We start from the raw sequence: 27,908 nt of genomic DNA, 5'->3' as shown, positions 1-27,908 counted from the left end.
GGTGTTTCCTCCTGCAAAAACGGGTGAGGATTAACTCACCCCACATGTACCCAACTGCACACAGCGAGAGAAAAAGGTCACTTGTGTTCAGAACTTGTGCGATGAAGAAAAATCAAAGATGTAACTTATAATCAAAAGGTCACTTCCTATGAAAATCTACTCTGTTGTTCTCGATTCGTCCGACCCCCAAGTGGAAAATGTTCTCTTCACTTGACTGAACATTTTCAAGTTGAGAGTTAACACCGAACACGTTGAGTAACACTTTAACTGGCGTGTAAAGGGAGAATCTGTTGCATAGAACAGTAAGTAGAAGTAAAACCCCAAAATAAGGAGATGTTAAAGGGAAATTCTGGCATTTTTAAACCATGCGTTCTATATATTTCAGGAGCTAAATGACAAACGGGTGCAAAAAGTGTTGCAATTGCTACAAAAGATCACTTAAATCTGCAGGCGCAAAACACTCTGTAAAGGCTGCAATGTAATACTACGCCCGCAAATACGCCTGCTCAGTGTACGTCCACTTACACCGCTTTCCCACCAAAACTGGTGCGTTGACGCTGGTTTCTCAGACCCAGGAAGACCCGCTTATAGATGCCGACTGTCTCCGCTCCCATTGCCAGTGAAGTATCCTCCTGTCGGTCTCTTTTCTGCTGCGTCACTGTCTGACGTCGGCGCCGACAAATTTGGAACGATGACGCGCGGAATTTGGAGCTGAGATGACAAGGAGTCGCAGAAGTAACCAACGGAGCATAGCATCGCGCCGGAAAGGGGGCGGAGATTAGCGTGTCGACACAGGTTTTGTGTTCCCATCAGTGCAGACTGGAGCCGAGGCTACTGCAGAGTCATTTGACCCGGGTCTGAATGCTGATTGTAACCTTTCCCACTAAGCAAAAAAGCCGGGTGTTAGCGGCTTTAGAGTGCTTGTTGTTGCCACTGACAGGCTCAGATCGTTAAGTATCTGACAAAATTACAGAAAGGATTTCCACAGAGGTCGACCTTTCCTCCAATAGTAACCAGAAACAGTCTTACGTCTCTGCCTTCAAAGTCACCAGACTCCAAAACAGTCATTTAAGCTGAAAGGTTTGGTCTACCACTGCCTCCATCGGTTATTTGTTTTATTTAATTGTGTGCTCGTAAAATATTGTGTAGGAACAAAAATAAAAACACCAAAGTCACTCAACAACAAAAACTAGCTAACCGTCAAAGCAGCAGTAGACCAGCAACTCCTGCGATCTGAAATGTTAAATGTTTTTGTCACCGGCGTCTGGTTGCGTGGAAGAGAGCGATGTAAAGGCTGTTTCTGCTAACGATATCACCTGGAAAAAAAGGTCGATTTCTGTCGGGATCTTTTCTGTAATGTTGTCGGACAAATAAAAATCTGAGCCAGTACAAGAACATTTAGCGGACGTTCGCCCACATGCATCATGTTGCAGCCATTACTGCCATTCAGAGGTTGCCGGCTAAAGCAACCAACCGGAGCAAATCAAGAACTGTTTATACCTTTTACTCATTTAGACTCATACACATTTAAAAAAAGGGCCCAGGTTAAAAAACACTAACACCACCCTTTAAGCCTTTATGAATTCTCTTGCTACTTATTGTTGCAGGAACAAAAAGAGAGAGCAGAAATAAGTAGCAGAGCAGCTCAAACAATCTCAGTCTGTGTAGTGTAAAAATGAAGATGTCTATCTGGCACTCGTCCTCCGATCGATCACTGCTTTAACAAGTCTTTGAGCACCGCTCCAGCACTGGCCTCAGCTGAGACCGGCACAGGTGTGAAGGTGGGCAGGGCGTCAGAGATGGGCTTCATCAGCAGGTGACCTCCTCCTGAGCCGCCGGAGCCTGAACCGCCCAGCAGGGGCACTGCAGCGGAGCGAGGGGCCAGGAAAGGGTTCGACTCGCCGGCTCGTTTACCGACAGCTGCAGCTCCTGCGAGGAGACAGATTAAATATAAATCAGGTTTGATGTGTTTGTGGCGGTAAGAAGGCTGGAAAAGGAGGAAAAACTTCCTGTCTGACACGACTGATTAAGCAAACGAGAGAAAGAAACATCCTGGCGGCGGTTATTCCCAAAGGGGTCGTTTACCCGTGGCAGTACTGGAAGCAGCACCGCTGGTTCTTCTCGGGGGCGGGGCGCTCAGAGGCTTGATGTCATAGACTGAGAGCTTTGGTGCAGGCAGAGAAGGGGTCGACTCGATCTCCAGGAACTTTACAAACATCTCTGAGAAGGACTGCAACAACAAAGGACAGGAAACCAATCACTGCAAAGTTTTAGCAAAGAAAATCTGCTACATTTTGAGCCTCTGGTGTGAACAGTCATACTGCATTTATAAGGCGGAACAAATGGTGGAGACTTTTAACACATTCACGGTTATATATCTCCTACTATGTTATTTTCCTACTAAATGAAATGCTTGTTGTATTTTCAGTTTAAAATCTGTAGGTACAGAATGTTGGAGTAATCCCCGGGCTTCTCAGTCTGCAGGCTGATGCGACGTCAGGTTTCCTACACGCTGCACTTTGTGACGTCACTAAGTGCAGCCTCAGCAGGCTTCGGAGAGCTGGCCAATCAGAAGAAAGTGGGATTGTAGGGGCGGGGTTTCTTAAAGGGACAGAGCCGACTGAGTGGTTTCAGGCAGAGGCTGTATGAGGGTTTGTTTTTAGGGATGCATCGATGGAGAAAATCAGGGCCGATACCAACGATAAAAACAACCATTTTAACGATGGCTGATGTTTCTTTCAATAACTGTAATTGTTTTAATAATTAATGACCTCGTCTGGATAAGGGGCACAGCTTTTCATTTCAACTTCATTCACATAAAAATAATCTTTCTTCAAAAATAACTGCCTGAAAAGCCTCTTTAGCCTGTTTTAGAATCACCTGTTCATACTGCAAACATTTTTCAATGCAACAAAAATCTTTCTGAAAACATAAATACTTTTAAATTTACTGCACAATTAAAGCAGTTAAATGATAAAAACTTTGGTTACTGCCATCGGCACATGCCACCTTATTGGCCGATGGGCCGATGTCTGTCAGCACGACATGTTCAGCCGATGCATCGGTGCATCCCCAGTGTTTTAAACTGTAAATAATGCTAAGCTACACCACAGGTATCACAGCGTGAAATATGCAGCTGGAAATTAGCAGAATACCTCCCTTTAAGTACTTTTGTTGGTGTATTTTCAGAGTGCACATTTATTCAGACATTTATTTACTTCATTAGAATTGTATTCATCTTTCAAAGTTGTAGGTTTGAATATTCTCTTTTGCTCTGGACTGGAGACCCTGTGAATGTTTTGTTTCTGTGTAATTACAGTGAGAAATGGCCGACAGACAGTCCAGGAAATTGTGCTTCTTATCTAAAGTCTATCACACAGCAGAATTACTGAGTGGCTTTCTATTTCACTGTTCTTCACCAGTAAGCTCGGTATTAAAAGTAGCTGAGTGCAGAGGTTAACATCAGCCAAAGATCCTCACAAATGTGTCTAATCTTTGTGGGTTTCCTTTCTATAAAAAGGAGCTCCTTCGGGTGGAAACGTGACCTATTACATGTGCATTCCTCTGCTGTAAGGGGAACAAACTGAGTCTCTTATTGCGGTGTTTCTTACAGAGTTGAGTCCCTGGCTGCTGGTCGGCCTCTGGGGAGTGTTTGGGACACTTTGTGCTCCTCTGCCTCCCAGCCAGCTCGACACCCAACCAGTGACACCGTGCCGTCCGTCATCCTCCAACATCTGCAGGCGGAAGACAAGAAAGTGCAGACAAACACTGTAAGAGGACCAAGCAAAAGGATGAACAGTCAGTGCAGGTACAGTAAACGTTACAGTCTCTTTTTGAAGAGCACATTTCCTTCTGTTTTCAAAGAAGTGGCTCGATTATTTCAGTAATAATTGCCCTTTGTTTCCTTTCTGCTCGCCACCACTTTCTGGAAAATGATTTTGTGGGCCGATGAGCTCAAACGCAGGCAGCCTGATTCTCTGCTGACAGCCCACACACTCCTCTTTCATCATTCACGGCCGGTCATACTCCCTCATCATCAACGTCATTTCCCTGGCAGGGCTCCTCGACTCCATACTTCGATATTGAGTGTGTGGATCACAGCTTTGGGCCGAGAAAGGCACCGGGAGGGGGAATCTAGCTGCTCCATTGAGGCCGATCCTGAAAAGTGGTCTGTTTTTGTGGGACACTTGGCCGCCGTAAACACGAGCTGAGTGGAAAATGTGAACGACATTAACAGAAGACGAGGGAGAGAGAAAAAAGAAAGTGGAACGACCTCCAACACAATAAAAACATCTTCCGAGGAGTTGTAATTGCATTTGCCCCTCACCCTGTATCTGTTTCCCTTTAGGAGTGTTGGGTAATTTACTTTGGAAACAGCTCAGCCAGGAAAATACTTTCTGTTTCAGGGCTCGGAGAGGATTTCACAGCAGCTGCTGGAGTTAAAAGTCACAGTTGAGCAGTGGGTTTCAGGGTTCGCGTGTATGGAGGACGTGTTTCACTATTTAACTGTTTTGAGAGCTGAAGGAGGTCGGTCACCGTCGCAGGTCAGAGTGATCCGGGGTGGTATGTAAATAAAAGTTTATTTCTCCCTCAGACTAAACCAACAGAGCGTCTTCATGGACTGAAAAAAGTGAAGTTTCTCAACAGCTATTAGATGAATTATCTTTAAATGTTGTGCAGACATTCCTAGATGATGAAACCACATGTCTTTTTTCCTCTTAGGTTTCGGTTAAGATGTTGCAACAATTATTGGATGGATTGCCTCTCCCATTCATGTCCCCCTCAGGATGAACTGTAATAACTTTGATCATGTGTTGACTTTTCGTCTAGTGACCTTGTTAAAGGAGCAGTCCGCACCTAAAAAAAAGCCACCGTCAGTCAAAGCTGGTGTTCTCTGTAATCGATAGAAGCACTGATATCTGAAGTCAGTAACAGGGAAGAGAATGCTTCTCGTCTCCTCTGCAGGACTTTGGTTGAGCAGAGAGGAATGCTGTGCAGAGATGCTTAAGGGAACGTCAGCCGGATGAGAGCTTTAACACAGCAAAGAGATACCTTCATCCAATAATCCTCCTGTATATCAACAACTTTTGAATGTGTTAATCTGTCTCCTGATTATTTCTGACTTTAAAGGAGCAGTCCGCCCCTGGAAAAAGCCTCTGTCAGTCACAGCTGGTGTTCTCTGTAATCGATAGAAGCAGTAATATTTGAAATTGGCGCCAAAGCTGTGGAGAAAGTTGTACAAACAGCTTGTGGTTTCGCCCATTCTACATTCCTACAACACCCAGCATGCATTGCGCCCCTCACTCTGAAAGGAACGGCCCAGCGAGAGACGCTGGAGTGAAATACTACCGTTGGCTCAGAGCGGGACAGAATATACAATACGACGAGAAGATACCGGTGGGTCGTCTAAAAACTCTTCAGGTCTGCAGTCTACATTTCAAACCTGACAATTCTGAACTAGACGTGACATCGGAGGCGGGCGTCCTAGATTGAGGAGGTGTAGTTCAGCGAGCTCCCTGGCCTCCGCCAGGTGACACGTTTTACGTAGTCTGGCGGAGGTTTTCCAGGGTCCGTTGGAGAAGCGGACAGCGACCTCCAAAGGCACAGAGCCAATTTGCATTTTTTCCTACCATAACGACATTAGCTGCCTGTAATAGCATGATAGGACTGAGGTTGAAAATCGGCGAGCCGGCCCTTTAAGGCTCTCCCCTTAAAAGGTAACGATTCAGATCATTGCAGAACAGGAAAGTTGTATGAACACTTCATACATGTATTCTAGTCTCTGTAAATGCTGTTAGACTATAATCAAAGATGAATTCTTGATACCAATTGCTGCCATAAAACATGATGATTAACTCAAGGAAATATTTTGAATCAGAGTCGAGACGATCGCTCACCCTGTCCACATCTTCTCGGCTCAGTCCCAGAACACTTCCCATGAGCCTCAGCACATCGGCACGCTTGGTTTTAGGTGTTTGGAAGTATCCCAAGAACAGGTTTCTCATCAGGACTCTGAAAACAGAACAACACGAATATAATGAGGAGTGATGTCATTCAGGGCCTTTTACTACTTTTTTATACAGTGGCATGAATTATTATCAAACCATAAACGTGTTTGTTTATCTGGAGGAACAGCGGTACACAAGCTTCAAAGTCTTTAATAACAAGACGAGAGAATATAGAAAATATTAGGTCATGATCAATATTAAGATCCTGATGATTAATCCTGATTATTTATTCATTTTAGGGACATTTTTTATCGTACTTTCACATTTAAATAAACCAAGCAGTGCTGTCAGTTCCATATTGTGCTACATTGTGGCTCATTTACAACTTTAGCATCTTAAAATTAGCTTCTTTACCTGAATTCTGGTATGATAAGGGAACGTGAATGCATTGATAATCTCAGTGTGTCTTTGGGAGTTGGGTGGATAAGGTGTCTCTGCACAGCGTCTCTGTTCTGGATGTCTGACTTGACGCTGGGGGACGGGGAGCAGCTCGTTCTTCCTCTCGGCCTTCATGCACTCATCATGCTGCACTTTGTCAGTCGTGTTGCTTTGCGGCGCAGACGCAGGTTTCATGACCTCTTTGCTGATTATTGTTTCTTCTGAACATCACTCACCCTAAAACCTGAAACACCTCCAAACAACCGACGACGAGCCGTCTTCTGTTCAAGACATTTGACTTGTGTTTCTCCCGTCTCTGTTGTTTACTCTTCCACTCTAAACTGCTCCTGCAAGGTAGGCGCTCATCACATGACATGCCAGCTCTTTTAAAAGTGAAACTTAAACCTCTCCGTCGCCCCCTGGGGGAGGGGCTGTTAGTTTAGGGAGCGCTTGATTTGATATGCAGCAGCGCTTTCTTCAGTTGGAGCATTTAAACGTCAATATCACCGTCATGTTTATTTAATCAAGGGAAGACCAAATCGTTAAAGCCGCCCGAGAATACAAATCTCTTTACTATCACTGTGACGTCCTGTGAACCATGAACCTCCAGAATTGTCCGTTTTCTATGAGCTAAAAAGCCCTGTACTCACTTTTTTGACAATGCTTTAAACAGCTATTATAGTGTAAGATGACGGAGCAGTTTTTCAACCTAAAAAGAAACTTCTGTTGCAGTCACAGGCGTGATCCTGTTAGTCGCAGACATAATTACATTTTTACACTGCACTGTGTCCCGCTCCGACCCTGAAACTAAGGGAGAGTAATTTCTGCAGTTTCTGGTCGTCTAATGGAAACCACATGTGTTCTTAAAGATTTAATCTCATGTTAATGAAGACTGTAATTCTTCCTCCAGACAGGACTGAACCTACTTGTCTATCTTCCCCTCTGTGCTGTTGAGAAGGTTCATCAGTTTCCTCTGCGCCTCCTCCAACATCTCCTGTCTCACTTCCACTGAAACACAGACAGAAAGACACACTGAGTTTATATTTTAACATCAGAGTATTTTTTATAAAGATGCTTAAATACATTTACAACAGCAGTAAGTGCTGCTGGGTTTTTCAAACACCATCATGTATTTAGTGTAAATATATGAGGGTCACAGACGTGCTAACATTATTGTCTTACTGGTGAGACTTTAAACCAGAACCTTCTCACGGCAAACCGACTATTAATAGACCCAGTGTATGTTTTCCATAGGTGACTGAAGCGTAAAGCCAACAGACTTTAAGCCTCTTATCAGGTCTGAACAAATACGAAGTCTGAGCAGCCAGAGAGGCGCGAAAAAGAAACAGTCTGAGAATTTGCTGTGATGTCATCGTGGTGTCGTATCTGAGATGGATGAAAGTGAAATCTGCTGAGTGTGACACAAGGAATAATAAAGCAGAGCCTAACCCAGATTTATGTTCGCTGTTTCTTCTCTGTTGTTCAGACAATGATAAGAATATGTGCGCTCTAATCGAAGCTTACGAGCCTGGGAGACTGAACAAAGAAGTGGCTGTTTGGACCCGTGTCCACTAACAGAGCTTTTTACGCAGGCGCCTCGTTCTGTACAAGATCAATGCAGTTCAGCGTTTTTAGTGCTCAGCGTTCTAAGCTGTTGTTTGTCAGCTGTTGTCACTGTGCTCACAGCGCTCTCAGTAGAAAATGGTTAAAGTTTTGGAACAGCACCGCGCTCGTCAACAGCTGCGTCCCAATTCAGGGGCCGCCGCTTTGAAGGAGGCGGTCTACAGAGGACGCGCCGTTCATCGCCTGTGTAGACCGTGAAAGCCGAACTGAACCGTGTCACCAGCTGTTCCCGCCTTTACCCTTGTGTCACCAAACGCTGCTCCTGTTGCCTAGCAACAGGTAGCTAGCAGCATAGCTAGCATAGTTTGTTTCAAGGGCCCTTACATTTTTTCAAACATGTGTAACAAAAACATTTACATTCAAAAGTTTATTCCTCAGCCGCGTAAGAGTCTCTTTTCAATCGGCGCGCAATGAATCTTGGCGGGGCCGCGAAGGATGCACCCGATGGATCCTTCGTTGCCCTGGAAAAGGAGGAGCATTTGTCGGCAGCATCTGACGGAGCCTTCGAATTTGGGACAGCCTTTGACGCGCCACGGTGACGCAATCGGCCTTCGAAGGCTGCAGCCCCTGGACTGAGACACAGCTAATGTCGCTTCTCGCTCACCGGCCAATCAAAATCATGAAGGGGCGGGACTTCTGATATGAACTTTGTCAACAACAATGGCGGACGAGAAGCTAATCCTTTTGTTTTTTCGAGGTTACAATTTCCAGGTGTAGAGCTGCTGCTCATGACAGGACACGACTCATTTCATTGTTTTTATGTTTCGTTGTAACAGCCTTAACGGTCACTACCGAGGGAACAGACAACATTCGTAACCTAGCAACAGAAAGTGCCGGTGTGAAGCGCTCTGAAATTGAGGTTGTGGATGCTGCCGGTGTGGACACAGGCCCTAAAGGCAAAAACAGAGGCCACCAAAGGACAGCAGAAGCATTTCATAAAACCTAGAATGAGGGTATTTCTTTAATCTTTAGTGTGGTCTTTAAACCAGGTGAACATAAAGCAGCTTAAACACATTTCTTTAAATGCATCCTGAAGATACTTTTGCTTTGCAGTAATAAAAAGAAGGCAGAAGTTTATAAGGAGTTGTGTCTCATATTGTGCTCATTCCTTACACAGCTTTAAAAAAGGTCTTAAGCTGAAGTCGGGGGGGCCAAAACACTCCGCTGCAGCTCACCTTGTTTTTTCAGCTCTTCAATTTGCTCCTCCTTCAGATCGAGCTGATCCGTGAGACGAGAGGCAGAGTCGAGAGCAGCGTTGGCTTCATCGAGGTTAATCTGAAGGAGAGCACAACAGTTGTTATGAACCTGCAGCAAGCATTAGAATACAGTCATATGTGTTCACTTTAACACTTTGCTGTTGATGGTAAATAAATTGAGTCGGTTTGTAATCGATGGTTTACCTGAAGTGCAGATGCTTGGTCCTCCAGCCTCTCAGCTTTTCTTCTCCACTCCTCCTTGTCCTTCTTGTGCCTCTCCAGCTCTGCTGAGTACATGGCTTTCTCCTCTGTAAGGGAAGAGACAAAACAAATATTACTACACGTTATTTTCATTGCCAGACTGCAGGTCCAGGCTGCCTCACTGCCACGACCACGTCTTAGATCTAAGATTTAACAGTCGTGTTGTGGAAAGTCCTGAAGTTAAAGCAGGCTGACTTGCCTTGTTGAAACTGCTCTAGCACCATCTGCAGGTTGGAGAGCGACACTGCATACTGGTTGACCTGCTCCTGCGAGGTTCTGAGATGAGCGAGAGCATCGTCTCTCTGCTTCACCGCGCCACTCAGCTGCTCCTGCAGAGACTCCACCTGCATGCTGGCCTGTTGGCTGGAGGCAGAGGGAAGCAGAAGGTTGACTTTAACTATTTCGATAACATCTATTCAATCAGGTAACCTCAGTGTGATGCAAAAAAAATTAGAGATATGAGGCAGACAGGAAAGCAGTTTTAAAGCAATTTTCTTATACTTGATCCAATATTGCACGCAAATCTTGTTCAGCGTTATCCCCGATGATTACATTTGTGACTAACCTGGCATTCTCCACCGCACTCGAGGACGTGGCCAGTTTCTCGTCCAGCAGTGTGACCCTCCTCCGCAGCTCCGTCTCCCGGTCCTCTGCAGAGAGGGCTTCTCTCGTGTACGAGTCTTCGATCTCCAGCAGGTGATTACGCAACCTTTCCAGCTCCAGGTTGAGACGCTGTTCTTTGTCCCTCACGTGCTGAAGCTGGGGAGGAAACAGAAGCATCGGATGAAGTTTTGATCAACGTGATTCAACCGTTGTTCACATGACTGGACGACATAATCGTGGTTAAACATGAAATATCCAAGACATGGAAGCGGTTGAAAAAAACCCCAAAACAATTTTACATAAAAATAGTACTATAAAAAATTAGCAGCGATTATTTCAATGTAATGAGGTGTGTCTCACTTGTCCAAGTGTCCACTTGTCCAAAAAAACCCTCTAAATGTTTCTATAAATACATAAAAGAGTTCCTCAAATGGTTTGAGTTGAACTGACTGATCAGGTTTACAGTGTACTTGGAAACATTAAGTGCTCACATCTTTAAAAAAGTGCAGCTTACTCAAATAACACATGTTCATTCTAAACACAATCATTTCACATGACTTGACACAGTTCAAGTAATAATAATAATAAATGTCTGTTAAATCTCTATCTGTCACCGAATAAGGTAACACAATGGTGATTGAGCCTTTGGCCCACTGATGAACGACTTTGCATTTGCAGTATTACAGACTGACTGTCTGTGACGACTTCCACGGAAAAAAATCACAAGTGGCGCCCAGTTAGGCCGCCTTCCCACGGGTCAAAAACCTGCCGACACCCGGCTTTTTTGCTTAGTAGGAAAGGTTACAATCAATCAAATCAAATGACTCTGCAGTAGACCCGGGTAATTATCGCTTTGGCTCTGATCGGCATTGATGGGTACAAAACCCGTGTTGTCACGTTAATCTCCGCCCCCTTTTCCGGAGCGATGCTATGCTCCATCTGTACCTTCTGCGACTCCTCGTCATCTCAGCGCTCAAACATCGATCCAAATTTGTCGGTGCCGAGTTCGATAAATAGATCACTAACCCTGTTTCTGGCACGTTTGTGACAACACATGGTGATGACCGATAGGAGTATACTTCACTGGCAATCGGAAAAGAGACAATCGGCATCTATAAGCGGGTCTTCAACACTTATCAACCCGCTAATTTCGGTGGGAAAGGGGTATAAGTGAAGCGTTTTCCATCAGCCAGCAGTGGTTGGTCTGCCAGAGAGGGTAGGCGGAGCTAAGCGGCTGCTTTTCCGCTCTCTGCAAGTGTTGCGAGTAAACAGTAATCTACTATGGCTGAACAAACAAAGAAAAGATGGATGACTACAGATACAACTTCAACAAGAAGTGAAAATCCAAAGAAGAAGAAACAAACTCGACGCTCAGATGAAGCAAACAGTCTGAAAAGGAAAGCGACCGTCAGCCAGGAAAATCAAGAGTTACAACCGGAGCCAACCGTGGACGTCACACATGCAGCACTGTCTGGATATCTGGGGAGTGTGCTCCTGCAGTTACTGTTTATCGCCACAGGTGTCGCCAAAGAGAATAAAACTGAGAACTACAACTTTAAGTTCTTTTACTAACTTTTCACAAGGTGATGGTTTCCTATTTTTATTCAAAGTAAACATAACTTGCTAGATTTACAGTACCTGTATGTACCTTTATATTATTAAAGTAAGGCATCAAACACTATTCAGGATGCAAAGTAAATTGTGTTTTGATTGACAAAGGTAACATGGAGGGAAAACACTACCACAGTAAAATGCTTTAATTAAGTGTTTACCATTTTAAATCCCTGGCAGAAAATGGCCAAATGTTTACTTTGATTGTGTACACACCTGTCAACAATAAAGACCAGGTGAAAGAATACCTTAGAAACGGTGCATTGAAATGATCTCGTAAATAAAAGCCAGCAGTGAGCAAACACAGAGGCCTTCGTGTTAAAATTAAAGGGGAGTGAGTGAGTGAGTATTATTTATCCTCCTACCTCAGTTTGTACTGCAGTGGTCTCCATTTGTTTTTGCTTGAGAGCCATCATCACCTGATCCCTCTCATGCTGGAAGGCCACAGCTTTCTCCTGCATGGACTTCAGTTCATTCAGGAGCTGATTCAGCTCCCCGGACTTACCCTGCATCACATCATCAACAGAGTAAATCTTTAATATAACGATTTAAAGAATAAAAGGTCAAAACAAAACTCCTGTTCCCAATTCTGAATTTGTTTTCATGAGGAAGCATGCGTATTCATCAAGTCACAAAACTCTAGAAATGAGGGTATCTTGCAGTGAAGGGGTCATAGGTACAAAAAGGTTTGGAACAGCTACCTCAGAACATCCACAAAAACTCCTTGAACGCTCAGATTGTATTCAAAGTGTCCGACAACATTATGGAAAGGATCCCTACATTGATACCTTAAACAGCCGTTACATCCCTCTCTTCCAAGCCACCAGACTCCATTGAGAAAAACATTTTACCGCACAGAACACAGGAGTAGCTGATCTACAGCTGCCTTGACCGGTTCGTTTTTAAGTGTTCTGGTGTTTTAAGTGTTTAAAATTGTTACTTTAGAACACCTATATAAAAAAGTAAGAGATACAGGCGGTGGTAGACGAGCAACTCCCGTGTTCTGTGAGGTAAAATAACTGTTTTTGACAATGGAGTCTGGTGGCTATGAAGAGAGCGACTGTTTTGCGCGTTGACTATGTTTTTTCAGACCCGGGAAGACTCACTTATAGATGGCAATTGTCTCTTTTCTGATTGCCAGTGAAGTATACTCCTTATGGTCTCTTTTCTGCTGCGTCACCGTCTGACGTCACAAACACGCTAGAAACAGGGTTAGTAACCAGTGACGGAGACGGGCGGAATTTGTAGCTGAGATGACGAGGAGTCGCAGAAGTTACCGATGTAGCATAGCATCGCGCCAGAAAGGGGGCGGAGATTAGTGTGTCGACTCGGGTTTGGTGTTCCCATCAATGCCGATTGGAGCCGAGGCGATAATTACCCGGGTCTACTGCAGAGTCATTTGACCCGAGTCTGGTTGCAGATTGTAACCTTTCCCATTAAGCAAAAAAGCCGGGTGTGAGTGTTTTTTTTGACCAGGGTGAAGGCGGCTTTACTCTTCAATAAAAAGTTTATATCTGTCTGGATCATTTTCTGTAATGCTGTCACACTAAGAATAACAATCTGAGCCTGTCAGTGGATGTACTTCGGTCAGGCAGTTTGCCTTCATGGATTTTATTTCAGCCATTACAGCCTGTTGGAGAAATTACAAATCTTTTTATACCTTTTAGTCATTTAGACACCACACCGTATTACGTTTTAAGCAAAACAAGATATGAAGTTTTTCCTCTTCTTACAGAACATCTAATTTAAAAGAAATTATAACTCAGAGGTCCTAGTTGCCACCTCACCTGTTCTTTGTCCTTGAGCATCCTCTCCACAGTGGCAGCCTTCTCGCTCACAGCACTCAGTTCAAACTCCTTCTCTCTCAGCAGGAGGGAAACCTGCATGTTGGTTTCCTGAAGAGCTCTGAACTCAGACTCCTTCTCTCGAGAGCGCGTGGCAACCAGCTCGTTCTCCTCCTTCAGCTTCTTCCCGTCCATTTCCAGAATAAGAGCCCGCTCTTTCAGGTTGGTCACCGCCTGCTTCAGCACCTCATTGTCGTTCTCACGGTTGCGTAACGCCTCGCTGACCTGACCTAGCTGGTCACCTTTGGTTTTGATGAGCAGGTCTTTCTCCCGCACAGACCTCTGCAGAGCTTCCAGCCTCTCTCTGACCTGCCGAACCTCCTCGGCCTGACTTCTCTGCTCGCTCTCAGAGGCGGATGCGGAGTTGGAGAGCCGGTGGTTGTTCTCCTGAATAGTCCTGATCGTGTTGTCCCTCTCTGCCAACTGAGCTCTCAATCGTACAAGTTCTTCCTGCAGTTTCTCAACATTTGCTGCTGCAGACGTCGGAGCTTCAGCTGTCAGAGACTGTCCACTTGACTGGACAGCTACGACTTCTGGAGTCTGTGCTACGCTGTCAAGTTTACCCAGCAGGACATCCTTGGTGGAGCTGAGCTGTGTGATGGTCTGCTGCACCTGAGCGAGCTCCTGACTCAGACTCCCCAGCCTCCTTTCCTTCTGCTCGTAGCTCTGGATCAGGCGAGTGTAGTCTACCGACAGCTTAGAGCTGCAGTCGCTGTCTGCAGTGACCTGACCCTGCAGCTTGAGCAGCTCCTCCTGCAGCTGAGCTGACTCGTGCTGCATGTTCTTCACTGTAGTGATCACCTGCTGCTTCCACTCCTCCATCTTCTTCACCTGCTGTTTCAGTGTGTCCCTCTCCTGCAGCAGCTCCTCAAACTGGTTGCTGCTGACCCCTCCGGAGCCAGCACCAGAATCTCCACCGGAGGTCTGCAGGACAGTCACCAGGGTTTGGCATTTCTGGGTCAAAGCATCGATCTCTATGTCCTTCTCTCTGATGATGCGAGACAGGTTCTGGATGGTCTCCTTGAACATTTCTTGGCTTCCTGAGGGATCGCTCATATTGGAGAGGCGTTGGTTCTCCTGCTGGAGCTTCAGCAGAGCAGCCTCCTTCCCTGCCAAGATATCCATGAGACGGTGATAGTCTGACCGAAGCTGGCTGTTCTCTCTGGTCTTCTCGTTGAGCACAGCTAGCACTTGTTCTCTCTCCACAGCGTACGCCTGCAGCTGTTGCTGTAAGAACATGACATCCTGGCTGTGTCCGCCAGCTCCCCCTAATGATACTCTCGCATGAAGGGCATGTATCTCCAGATCCTTCTGCAGGATCATCTGGGAGAGTTTGCCCACTTCATCGCGCGACACCACCAGCTGATCGAGCTGTTTGGTCAGGGAGATGTTCTTCTCGTTCAGCTGGCTGATCTCGGTCTCTTTCTCCTTGATGCCTCTCACCAGTTTCTCGATTTCCACCTTGGACAGGTCGTGTTTCTCGTTGCCGTTGTCCTGATTTAGAGTCTGGGTCTTCTCCTCCTGCAGGATGACCTCTCCCTGCACAGGAGGGGAGTCGGCACGACCTCGACTCTCACCGTGCCGATCTACGGTCTGCTGGAGGCGAGTTATCTCCTCATCTCTGGCATGGATGAGCCGGTCGTAGTTCAGTGTGGTCTGCTGATGGCGAGTATGAGCCTGCTCCAGTTCGCTCTGTTGAGTCTGGAGGGATTGCTGCGACAGAAGGAGAGAGGCCTGCTGCTCCTCCGAGGTTCTGCTCAGGGTCTGGACCTCCTCTTCCAGTGCGTTCCTGGAGGACTTGAGCTGGGTGATCTCTGTCTCCAGCTCTGTGATGATGTCTAAGGTCCTGGGCTCGGCCAGTGACTGAGGTCTGCTCTGCTGATCCCTGAGCCGGTCAAACTCTTCTTTCAAGTGACTGTTCTCCTCCTTCATACCACCCAGCTGTCTATCCTTCTCCTCCAGTGCCTGTCTGAGAGCTTCTGCTTCCTTTGTCGCAACTGAAATTTTGCTCTCCATCTCTGTCTGCAAATCTGAGGCGTTCTGTTTCAAAGTATCCATAAAAATGTCTTTCTCCTGCAGCAAATCGGTCAGCTGCTTCTGCCCTGCGACCGTGATGGAAAGCATCTCGTTGGTGTCTCTGTGGTCGGACGCCACCTGCTCCATGTCTCTCTTCAGCTGAGCGATCTCCATGTCTTTCTCCTGGTTGAGTTTGATGGCGCGCTCGTGCTCCGTCTGCAGAGCGGAGGCATCCATGGAGCGGGCTCGCGTCAACTCCTTGATCGTCTGCTGGTACTGCTTTGCCTGTTCTGTCAGCGTGCTCTCAGCCTGCCTCAGTTCACCCTCTAGTTGGATTTTCTCCAGCTTCAGAGCTTCGATACGAGTGTCCTTCTCCCGTACTGTCCTGTTTAGAGCTGGCTGGCTTTCCTTCATTTGCTGGGTTACTTCTTCACTCTGAGCCTTCAACCTTCTGTTCTCCATCTTCAACTCATAGTCCTCACCCATCACTTTTTCCTGAGAGCTCCTCATCTCATCTAATTCTCTCCTGAGCTCTGACAACTCCCTCTCCGTCCCTGCTAGCTCCTCTTTAGCTCCCTGTGTCTCGGCTCCTCTGTCTCCTGCCTGATCTAGCTCTGCTTTAGCAGCAGACAGTTGCTTCTGTGTCTCCTGCACAGTCCTCTTCAGCTCTGTGGTTTCTCTACGCGCCTCCCTGCTCTGCTCCTGTGCAAGCCCCAGTTTGTCTTTCAGCTCCTTCACTGTCCTTTCCAGCTGCTGTTTGCCCATATGCATATCGTTCAGGGTGAACGCGCTGTGGCTAATTTTCTCCTTTTGGGTCTCCAGCTCTTCCTCCAGTCCCTTCTTCCGGTCTTTGGTTGTGCTGAGCTCTGCAGTCAGTCGTGTCAGTTCGGCCTCGGCCTCCCTCAGCTGTCCACTGAGCTGCTCCTTTACAGAGATCATATGCTAGAGACAGAAAACACAGAGATATAACATAAAGTACAAGACAGTAAAATAACCTTTTAGGTTCTGTGAAATGATTTTAAATGCTTCTTTTAAAGGGAGGTAACCACGCGAAATCATGGACATTTGGGGCCCTTAGACTTGCATGTTATTTTTACTATTGTGGTTTTTTAATCAGTTATTATTGTAACAAGAAGAAGAGGCAGAAGACTTGCAGCAAGCAGAAGAAAAACAAGACCAAGAACAAGATAAAGACAAAGAAAAAGATGACGACCGAGGAGACATCGAGGAAGGAGATGAAGAAGAAGAAAAGAAAACAAAGACGACAAAGAATGTAAAGAAGAAGAAGCGAAGAGGACAAGTATGTGAAGAAGATGAAGAAGAAGGTGAAGACATGGAGACCAAGATGAAGAACATTAAAAGACAAAAGTTGAATTAAATCCTAGACAACTAAAGACTTATATTACATACAATAACATAATGCATGTGCATGCCTGGAAGGCTCCTAGTTTGAATCCCCATTCAGACGTAGCGGGCCTTTCTGTGTGGAGTTTGCATGTTCTCCCCGTGCATGCGTGGGTTTCCCCCGGGTACTCCGGCTTCCTCCCACAGTCCAAAGAAATGCTCCTTAGGTTCATTGGTGACTCTTAAGTTGCCTGAAGGTGTGAATGTGAGCGTGAACGGTTGTCTGTCTCTATTGCTGTGTTCCAAATGGCGTACTAAACTAGCTGTACGTACTGATTTGGACAAAATGTAGTCTGAAGTACGCAAACAAAAGCAAAATGAGCAGTATGCAAAAAATACCCGGATGTCGTACTGACTCGGAAAAAATCTCCAGTATGCATCGGACCAGTCTACCTCGCCTACTGTATCCCACAATGCAAAGCGCTGGAACGTCACAGTGGCAGTTGAAATGACGGCCAGCAGCAGCATTCCAGCAGCAGGGGGCGCTATAGCTAAAGAAGCAGCGGTTATTGTTTACTTCCGCCTGGTGTAGCATACTGAAAAATGAATTTGAGAAGCTTACTACAGACTACCACCGAACGCAGTATGCAGTATATAGTATCAGATTTCGAACACAGCATATGTGTCAGCTGTGATTGGCAGCCGATCAGTCCAGGTGTAACCCCGCCTCTCGCCCAATGACAGCTGGTATAGGCCCCAGCCCCCACGCGACCCTGAACAGGATAAGCGGTGTAGATAATGGAGGGACGGATGTGCATGTGTGTTACGTTGTGTGTGCACATTTGGTTCTGTACATTGTACATGTTGATTCTTTAAACCTGCTTTTGCATTATTATCATTATTCTATCATTACAAAGAACACAAGCCTCTGTTGTCAGTCAGACCTGTGTTGCTTCCTGGTTTTGCCGGTCCAGTTCTTCCAGCTCCGACATCAGGGTGTCACGTTCCTCCTCAGTGTTTCTCAGGACCTTTTCTCTCCTCTCCAGCTCCGCCTTCAGATCCTCCAACGACTCTGCTTCACCAGACTCGGCTTCTGTAGTGCAAACTATTTGCTCCTCTGCCGTCTTTAGTCTTTCATGCAGATGAAGCTTCAAAATTAAAACAATAAATATCATGAATTATAGTGTCCTGAGGTTTTTTGTCTTACCTATAACTTCACACATAAAAGTTAACTTAAATACAAAGACAAGAACATGTTTACAAAATGCTTGGCAAACCTTTTCTTCTTCTAGGACTTCCTTTTCTTGTCTCAACGTTCCAATGATGGTGTTCAGTTCTAAGATGTCTGCATGCTCAACTTCTTCCTTTGGTTCTGCCTAATTAACAAAAACAGTAGAATAATTGATTAAATTAGAAGTTTAAATAATAAAACGCCAACCACTGCATGTATAAAAATATTAAAGATGATGTATAGTTCTTGATTTATATTCACACTTACCTCTGCAAGGCTTTTCAGTCTCTCCATTTCTTTTTCTGCATCTAGAAAGCAGAAATTCAAGTTAATATGCAGGTTAATTAAATTAAGAATAAACACTGACAGCTTATTGTTGGCAGTCTATGAAAGGCCTTAGATTAAGCAGGTAAGAAACAGTCGTATATGTGACTTGAATCAGAATAACGACCGTATACCTGCGAGGTTGTTTCTCAACGCTTGGATCTCGTGGTCGAGCTGGGCTTTCTGCAGAGCCTTCCCCTCCTGCTCCTGCACCCGGGTCTGAAGCTCGGCGACGGAGGCTTGCAGCCGCGTGTAGTTCTGCAGCAGCCCGACGTTTTCCTCCTGGGCCTCATCTTTCTCCAGCTGCAGCGAGGCCTGTTTGCCCTGAGCCTCCTCCAGCCTGACAGACAGCTCCACCAGCTGCTCCTCCCGCTGATCTGCTGCTTCCTGCAGCGAGCTGATGGTCCTCTGGAGTTCAGGCAGTCTGGAGGCCTCTGAAGGGGACGTGGCTTGACTACCACCTGGAGAGAAGAAGTTGGAGGAGGATATTACTTGATATTAACATTTTCTTTCACAAGCTGCCCTTTGCATGAATTTCCTCAGTTAATCATTATTTAATTCCAAAGTTGGACTCACCACTCTGAATCTGCTCCTCCAGCTCCTCTATCCTCTCCTCGTACTCTGCCAACTCGTCTCTGTGTCGCCGCGTGACGTCGGCCATCTTCTGTCGCTGGGCGTCCTGCAGAGCAGCCAGTTCATGCTGGTGTTCATCCACCTCACGACTCATCTCCTCTCGCAGCTCCTGTTCCAAAGCAGCGGTTACATCAAGGTCAGAGTCTCAGAGTCACTATGGCCTTTCATGTTGTTGTCAGTAATAATCTGAACCTGCATTTATTGATATTTTGGTAACAGGGGGATCGCCGAAAGAAGCTGCAAAATCCACACAGTGCTTATAGCAAATGGTTGCGTTGTGATGCTGGACACTTGAATGAAATGTAATTCTAATACTCCCTCTCTTTGTAGCTCTGTGTCCACCAGCTCCTGAGAGAAGTATGTGACTGTTTATGTGACTGTTTAACCAAAACAGTGAGCTGAAAGACGCTGTAAAGCTTCATGAAACTCAGAGGAACTTATAGTCGAGATTTTAAATAAAAAGTTAAGATTCTAACACACGTTATAATACAATTAAATAATGTGGTAACACGTTAAGTTTACCTTTATAGTTCTTTGGAGTTTGAGAATCTCACCCTGGTCGCCATTACCACCTCCTGCTGCTGAGGAGGCCTGAAATAAACAAGTAATAATAAATACTCTCTGCTGAGATTTGGTCCATATGAAAACAGTATTAGCATTAGCTTAGCTTAGCATTAAACTTCCGATCATCATTACCTGAGACATTCGCCTCCAATGAGCCACCTCGGCCTCCAAACGCAGGACTTCTGTCGACAGCCGGTTGATCTCCTGCTGCGACCAGAGGACGTCGCTGAGGTCCATTTCGTCGCCGTGGAAGCCCTGGTGGGACCCTGAGGGCCGAGACAGGAAGGAGGAGACAGAAGAGGAGGTAGTGGTCGAGGAGGAAGTGGTGACGGGTAGCATAGCAGGACCGACTGAAGCTGACTGAGCCGACTGCTGCAGCTTCTGGACATCTTCCTGCAGTCCACTCTGACGAGCTTTCAGGTGACTGATCTCCACCTGGGAACACATAAACAAACATTAGGACCTTCTTATGACAGGCAGCAGTAGGAGCTTAACATTTGAACACATTTTAAACTAAAGTATCATTTAACTACTTTAACAATAAACAAAAAATGCACATACATCTTTCTGCTGCAGGAGGGTTCTGTACTCTGCAGACTGTCCTTTAATCTGGATCTCTGATGCCTCCAGCTTCTCCTCCAGCTCTGCATAGAGCTTCCTCAATCTGTCATACTGCAACCAAGACAGAGAAGGGAGGAAGTCAATAACAGGGAAATATGCAAGAGAATGCTTCTCGTCTCCTCTACAGGACTTTGGTTGAGCAGAGAGGAATGCTGTGCAGAGATGCTTAAGGGAACGTCAGCTGGATGAGAGCTTTAACACAGCAATCAACACAAATCAAAATGAATAGAGATAACTTCAAACAAAAATACCTCCTGTATGTCACAAATTTTGAATGTGTTAATCTGTCTCCTGATTATTTCTGACTTTAAAGGAGCAGTCCACCCCTGGAAAAAGCCACTGTCAGTCAAAGCTGGTGTTCTCTTTCATCGATAGAAGCAATAATATTTGAAATTGGCGCCCATTCTACATTCCTACAACACCCAGCATGCATTGCGCCCCTCCCTCTGAAAGGAACGGCCCAGCGAGAGACGCTGGAGTGAAATACTACCTTTTCAATGCAAGCAAATACAACGAGAATATACAGGTGCATCATCTTAAAACTCTTTAGGTCTGCAGTCTACATTTCAAACCTGACGATTTTGAACCAGACATGAAATCGGAGGCTGGCGTCCTAGATTGAGGAAGTGTAGTTTAGCGAGCTCCCTGGCCTCCACCAGATGATGCGTTTAACGTAGTCTGGCGGAGGTTTTCCAAGAGTTGGAGAAGCGGATAGCGCCCTCTAAAGGCACATAATAGCATTAGCTCCACATAATAGCATGATAGGACTGAGGTTGGAAATTGCCGAACAGGCCCTTTAAGGTCCAAGCTAATTGGTTCCTTCTGAAGACGCAGATCTCTAACAACAAGTCAACATGTGATTAAACATCTGGACACAGAAGCGTTCAGAAAATGTAACTCAAAAAGGACAATTTTCATTTGTTGACTATTTTTAGCTGCAGATGAATGCACATTCGGCGCTCTAATATTTTCACTAAGAGGACAGCGTATGTTGAGTCAAAACAAACTAATGTGCGTGTTCAGGGTTATCGAGGAACTTGTCATCCAGTCAAACAGTGTGGTGGTGTGTTTTTTATAGTTTTTGGACAACAAAGAAGCTGGTTTGGTTTACAGGAGGAAGACAAACCAGGCTGGAAAACCAGACAATGCTTCATAAAAGGTTCAATTCAATCTGACGACTAAAACACAGGAGAATTAACCGATTGTGCCTGTCTGCCTCCAAAACCAGCTAAGTTGCAGTTTACAGTCATTCACACAGAAAGAAGATAACTGAAGACAAAACAAGGAAACTATTTGAAACAACACATTACCATAAAAACAAAACAACAGCCCTAAGAGTCATTTAGAGAACGTCTCTCCCTCTCTGATTCTCTCTGCAGCGCATGTGACTGTCAGTAGACCCTTCTCACAGGGATTACAGGCCTTTCACAGGGGAACATTTGCAGTCAAACACAGATGTACATTGCAATGCTGAAGGTGGCTGCATTCCATTCAGGTGTGTCATTTTCAGGGCAATGTGTAATGCATGCTGGCTTACTTGGAAGCCCCATAACAACAAATGCATATATAATGAAAATAGTTGCAGCTTCTCCTGCAACAACAAGTCAAAAAGGAAAAAGGTGAGAGACATATGTAAGCGTACAAAATGTCTCACCTCAGATTTCTGAGTGGCAAATGCAGCCTCGACTTCAGCCAACCTGGAATTGGACACCTGCAGTTCTGTGGCAGCGTCTGCAGTTACAGGGAGAGAAACAGCATCGAACATATCACAAGGCTGTAGGGATATAATGCACGAGTCTTCACAAGTCAATGCAAAGAAATAAACAGGCGGCAGGAATAAGATGTAGGCATAATCAACCAATGATGCTAAATGTGTAACCAATATCCCATGACTCACTTATTAACAACCAAAATCTGAGGCAAACATGTCTGATCATAGATTATTAAGAGTCAGAGACGACATTTCAGACAAGATGCCTTCAGAGAAAGTTGTTTGGTGAAGGTAAGATTCTTTCTTTTATCCTATTAATCGCTCTTTTCAGTTGTGTGACGTTCGTGGTGGTTCATTGGGATCTTACACATTATTTGTTTAACAAACAACAACACAAACAAACTAAAGGATCAAGGCAGGGGTAAACAGGCAACTCCTCAACTTTGCGAGATAATATCACTGTTTTTGTCAATGGAGTCTGGTGGCTCTGAAGAGAGACGATGTAAAGGCTGTTTCTGATTTAAAAAAGCACTGTACTTTTAAAGTAGGTAAAATCAGGTGTTTAACCTTGTGAACATCTCCATGTGGTGTTCTTCATGTGCTACAAGACATATCAGGGACAACATCAGCATCATCTCCATGGCTGGGCCTGTCTGCTGTTAAACTGCAGTGTACCAAGGACAGGCTGAACAACACGTTTTCAGATTGGCAGGGTTTGTGATGTCACAAACCTAAGGAGCCAATCCCGTTAATGGACGGGGTGATGCTATGCATATCATTATGTGTAACCTATGGCAACCACATTGGCTATGCGCTCGCCAGCTGTAACCGGCATCGTAATTTTTGCAAACTCACTACTGACTACGAACATTAATGTTACGACTACTCATTACTACATTTCAAGCGAGCTAAGTTTCAATGTAATTTTAAAGGAGAAGCGTAGTACAGAGTGGGCGGAGACTATGCAGATTTTTACAAGGTAATTAAACGTACTTTGCAGAAAAAAGACACAATTTATTATTTCAAGCAGAGAATTTTATGTCTTAAAACAGGACTCTCTCTCTTTAGAGATCCTTTCTGTGAAGTTGTCACACAGCAGATCCAAAACACATAATAATCATTTATCCCCTAAATAAGTAAAAAAAAAAAATACTTGAATACCCTTTACGATCAAACTGAGAAACGTTCTGTATCTGTAGGTGTACTTATCTCGGCACACAGCACATTCAGGGACATTTTTCCCTCCTCTATCTTAGTCACACACTGACACACAGATCTGCTCAACCCGTCTCACATGACAAACAAACATGCACGGCTGAGCATGCCAACATTTCTGGAGATCTTTTTAGAGCTATGTGATCTTAACAGCTGGAGGTAGCTCGGCCGACACATAACATTTATCTCTAGACAAACTAAACTAAAGCCTACAGTAAAATACAGCTTCTTCTTATTAAAAATTCACTTAAAATGTGGATTTAAGGCCTGGCACAGAGCCCTTCACAGACGGCCCGGTGCGTCCCACTAAGTGATAAGATTTCATACTTTTGGTTTTTCACTGGAGCTGTGAGTTGGAGATCTGCGGCCAAAGTTCTCTTTGCGTCAATGCGTTATCTCTCGCTGTGTGCTGGCTTCAGACTGACGGTATTTTAGGGTTTAATTTGCCAAATAAGAAACAGCATTTTGCAAAGAAGCTTTATAACCTTTTAACTATTTTGACTTTAAAAAAATACTCATGACTCTAGGCTTGGTGGTGATAAAATTCCACCATGAAAGTGATTTTTCTGTTCTCTAAAATTCAAAATGAGGCATCATCATTTTTAAAGGAAAATTGGTTTAATTGGTTTATTTGATCATGAACATAAAAAAGAAAGGAAACAGTAAAAATGTTTGCATCAGGCTCCACTGACACTGAATGAGATACTGACAGCACTGACTGAGAACAGTTGCTCAACATTTTACAACCAATTAACTTTTAGTTTAAAATATAAAAGTTCAAGGTGCAGAAGAAAACGCTCGACTTGTTTAGGTTTACATGCATGTAGGAAAATTCTTCCAACAGTCAATCACAACAAAGACGTCTGCTAGTGATAAAAAATGTTGACGTACGAAGTATGTGCAAAGACAGGTGACAGAGACAGGTGGCTGCATGTGCATTAAGATAACAGAAAACTGAGGAAAAATAAACAGGAAGCAAGTGTATGTAAATAACAACAGTGACAATATGCCACTAGAAGCACTGTAGCATCTCTGACCAAATAAGCTGGTTTTCTGTCTTGTTAGTTGCTAAAAGGAGCAATTCCCTGGAAAAAGACGCTGTCAGTCAAAGCTGGTGTTCTCTGTAATCAACAGGAGCAATAATATTTTATATTGGCGCCATAGCTGTGGAGAAAGTTGTACAAACAGCTCGCGGTTTCGCCCATTCTACATTCCTACATCACCCAGCATGCATTTCGCCCCTCCCTCTGAAAGGAACGGCCCAGCGAGAGACACTGGAGTTAAATACTATCGTTTCGCTGCAGGCAACGCAAAATCCGAAATACGATGAGAATGCACCGGTGGATCATGTCTGCAGTCTGCATTTCAAACCTGACGATTTTGAACGAGACAAGCGAGCTCCCTGGCCTCTGCCAGATGACGCATTTTATGCAGTCTGGTGGAGGTTTTCCAGGGCCCATTGGAGAAGCGGATAGCGTCCTCCAAAGACAAAGAGCGATTGCATTTTTTTCCTACCATACTGGCATTAGCTCCCCATAATAGCGTGATAGGACTGAGGTTGAAAATCAGCGAACTGGCCCTTTAATACGGTCACATTTTCTTATACATGCACACTGTTGTTGCAATTAGTCTAGAATTAAGACATTTTTGTAACTTATTTGACTACAAATGACATAGCTCACGTCAGAGATGGGCACTGATAACTCTATTTGGGCATCGATTATATAGAACAATCTTATTTACACTCAGTATATAACAGATGACGACCATAGTGACGACCAAACTGTTTTAAACAGGTGTTGATTCAGCTTTGGAGGCTGTAGTTTGTGTAGCTGTTGAATTGCATTATGTTATACAGAGAAGTGTTTTCCATATTTAGGCTTTACTTTAACAATAACCGAACATGGTCGCCATCATAAAGGTCAAATTTATTGCAGCTCTGTTATATTCGGCAGCCTTTTCCTCGGCCTCAAACAACAATCAATTAATTGGCTCCAGACTGAACAGAACGCAGCTGCCAGGCACAGAACGGACTTCCTCACGCCTGTTTAGCTTTGATTTTAAAGTCTTCCTGTTGAATTTCGAGACCTCTCTTCATGACGTATATATCCGACCTCTTAGTTTCATACAAGTCGCTACATAGGCTGAGATCTTTGTCACTTGTAATTTTTGACTGCATCTGGTGAACAAATGAAAAGCTGCCTGGTGGACTCGTACCTGAGTGCATGTCTTTTGTCTGTTTCTACTGTCTACTATAACATCATTTAGATGTTATCAGCTGTAATTGGCCTCATTTCCTCTGTTGTGAGCTGACATGTGTCCAATTACGACTGATTGGTATCTTACAGTGTTCTTAAAAAACAAAGCCCTCATATGTCAGGGCCTACTAATTGGCTGTTACAGTGAAAATACCAACAACCCAATATATACTTAGAGAACATCTTCGGACTCTTCTCCCACTGTGTACATGTTTTTATATTATTCACAATAGGCCGGCCAAACCACTTCGGTGGTTTTCAAGTTACTTTTGATAATGTGAGTGTGGTCCTTAAGGTTATTTTTCTGATATTTTACCAATCAGTGTCATGTAGGGCTGAAACTAGAGATCCTTTTTTATGTTGATTAGTGGGTCGGCCATTTTTTTTGATAAATTGATTAGTTGTTTTTTCCATAAAATGTCAGAAAATGGTGACATAGGTCGGTGTTTCCCAAAGCCCATGATTACATCCTTAAATGTCTTTTTTAGGCAATAACCCAGAGTTAGTCAGTTTACTGTCATAGAGGAGTAATGCAGCTAGAAAATATACATATTTAAAAAGCTGAAATCACAGAATTTTGACTGTCTTTTACAACCGATTACCAAATTAGTAGGCGGTATATTTACAGGTGACAACTAATAGAAAGATTATTACATGCATTGGCTTCTTGCAATCTGTTGTTCACCTCCCACATAAGATTTCTTTATAAGCCTTTGAAGTCAAAAATGTTTCTGCTGGTTGACTTGAGAGCTTAAAGACACCCTTAGTGCATATTTTGGGTTGGAACCCTGAAGTTATCGAACAGATAATGTTTATGTCTACAAAAGACACATTAATTGTTATGAACAGGGAAACAGTGATCTCTCTGCAACAGATGTTAAACTCTAAAAGTTGAAAACGACAAAAGAGAAAAAACAGGAACACAAACTTACCTCCTACTTCTTCCACCCCTTCCAGCAGCATGTCTTTGGTAAAGTTTGATATCTGTCCCGTGAAAGAGGACAGGCTCCCTCCGACCTGGCCCAGAGACTGACCGAGGCCGGAGCCGATACCACCCAGCCACGATGACATCCTCAGTAGAGGTGCAGACCAAACAACAACAAAGCAGGGCCCAAGAGGACAAGGGGTCGAGGGCTAACTAGCTTAGCTTTGACTCCGGAGCTGATAACTTGTTCATTAAGTTCAGCTGTAAACTCTCAACCACAGAGACTTCAAGATAAACTTTAAAGTTCTTAAACAAAGTCGCTTTTCAGGCTGACAGACGCTCATTCAGCAAAGACCCCGGCTAATCACAGCTGATCGTTTGCCTGGAGGAATTTGTCAAGACAAGCTAGCTAACCGCCGATATATGACAGTAAAACAGCTAAAAATTCAGATTACGGCTTTATGTGATGTCCGTGTAATCCGCGTTAAGCGTTAAAGGTATTTTTCAGCAGCTACTGGGCCCGTCCAAACCACACAGCGCCCAGAAAGTGCCACCTCAACTGTAGCCATTATCAGCTCGGCTGCGACGATGGCTGTCAGGTTTGACGTGGACACAGAGAACGGCCGCGTTGCATTGTGGGATACTGGAGGACCAACAAATCCAAGGTGCGTTCAAGAACCACGGCAATTGCAGGTTAGAGACAGGCTCAGAGGTTGTATCGATTACAATAAACACGAAAATATAAGATTATGAAAAGTACAAGTGGTACTAAATTAATTTTAAGATTGATTTTAGTTTATATCTCTTCTTTTTGTGCAATACTATAAAAAAATGTTTAGGATATATTTTTTGTAATATATTGGATTTAATGTAATCCTACGACCTATGTTAATTTGGCCTATTTGTTCTTTAGTATTCTGTTCTTTATTAGATAATATATACAACTGACAATTATAAAAAAACAACCTTATATCATAACTTTTTATTTTCATATACAGTATAATTTTTGTTATTATAATAAGGCTTATATTACAAGTTATACAATGTTGAATGAGGCAAATATTTAATTGTGCCATTTATATCAAATTAAAAAAATTTAATTGTAGCCTATTTTTTTATAGCCTTGAGTATTAAATTTAAAAAGTATTAGTATCAAAAAAATTTTTTTTTTTATGTACTTAAGGGGGGTGGGGTGACAGTTGTGTGATGTCATATGTCTTGTAAGCTACTGGATGCCAAATTTTCCCCCAGGATCTATACAGTATCTATCTATCCATCTATCTATCCATCTATCTATCTATCTATCCATCCATCCATCCATCCATCCATCCATCCGTCCATCCATCCACAAATTATATACTTATGGTACATGTTTTTTAAGATGTATAACTTTTGTAAAACAGGTTTGGCAAAAAAGTCTATTGGTATTATTATTACTATTGGTATCTATTGGTACTAATGCTATTCTGGGACACGACATCTTTCCTCATATCGTTAACAACTGTACAAAGAAAAAGTATTTCTCCATCTGTTGCCAAACAA

General features: G+C 44.2%; 1 protein-coding gene across 1 annotated transcript; it reads right to left on the bottom strand.

Moving 5' to 3' along the window:
* Positions 1-716: 716 nt before the first annotated feature.
* trip11 (thyroid hormone receptor interactor 11) lies at positions 717-26,512 on the bottom strand. The gene is made up of 21 exons (XM_069662006.1): positions 26,374-26,512; positions 21,912-21,988; positions 20,198-20,308; positions 19,769-20,071; positions 19,595-19,663; positions 19,016-19,181; positions 18,574-18,900; positions 18,383-18,423; positions 18,162-18,260; positions 17,829-18,032; positions 13,468-16,482; positions 12,046-12,186; positions 10,032-10,225; positions 9,666-9,829; positions 9,410-9,513; positions 9,185-9,284; positions 7,313-7,394; positions 5,898-6,012; positions 3,612-3,734; positions 2,086-2,230; positions 717-1,929 (listed from the first exon to the last, which is right to left on the bottom strand). Exons 1-21 carry the CDS (start codon positions 26,510-26,512, stop codon positions 1,712-1,714), a joined length of 5,937 nt encoding a protein of 1,978 aa, XP_069518107.1. The 3' UTR covers positions 717-1,711.
* Positions 26,513-27,908: the final 1,396 nt, after the last annotated feature.

Source organism: Semicossyphus pulcher, unplaced genomic scaffold, assembly GCF_022749685.1.
Source record: "Semicossyphus pulcher isolate SPU_LCO1_2020_fin unplaced genomic scaffold, fSemPul1.0.p SCAF_14, whole genome shotgun sequence".
In the NCBI taxonomy this organism is placed as follows: Eukaryota; Metazoa; Chordata; class Actinopteri; order Labriformes; family Labridae; genus Semicossyphus; species Semicossyphus pulcher.
Note: the sequence above shows the minus strand (reverse complement) of the source record. Positions and strands in the feature narration are given on the sequence as shown.

Excerpts from the sequence above, each read along its gene's own strand:
- trip11 (XM_069662006.1), bottom strand. The coding sequence starts at position 26,512 with ATGTCATCGTGGCTGGGTGGTATCGGCTCCGGCCTCGGTCAGTCTCTG. Across the intron at positions 18,033-18,161 it reads AAGTCCTAGAAGAAGAAAAG|CTTCATCTGCATGAAAGACT; the intron begins GTTTGCCAAGCA and ends TTAATTTTGAAG. Across the intron at positions 9,830-10,031 it reads AGTGCGGTGGAGAATGCCAG|CCAACAGGCCAGCATGCAGG; the intron begins GTTAGTCACAAA and ends CTCTGCCTCCAG.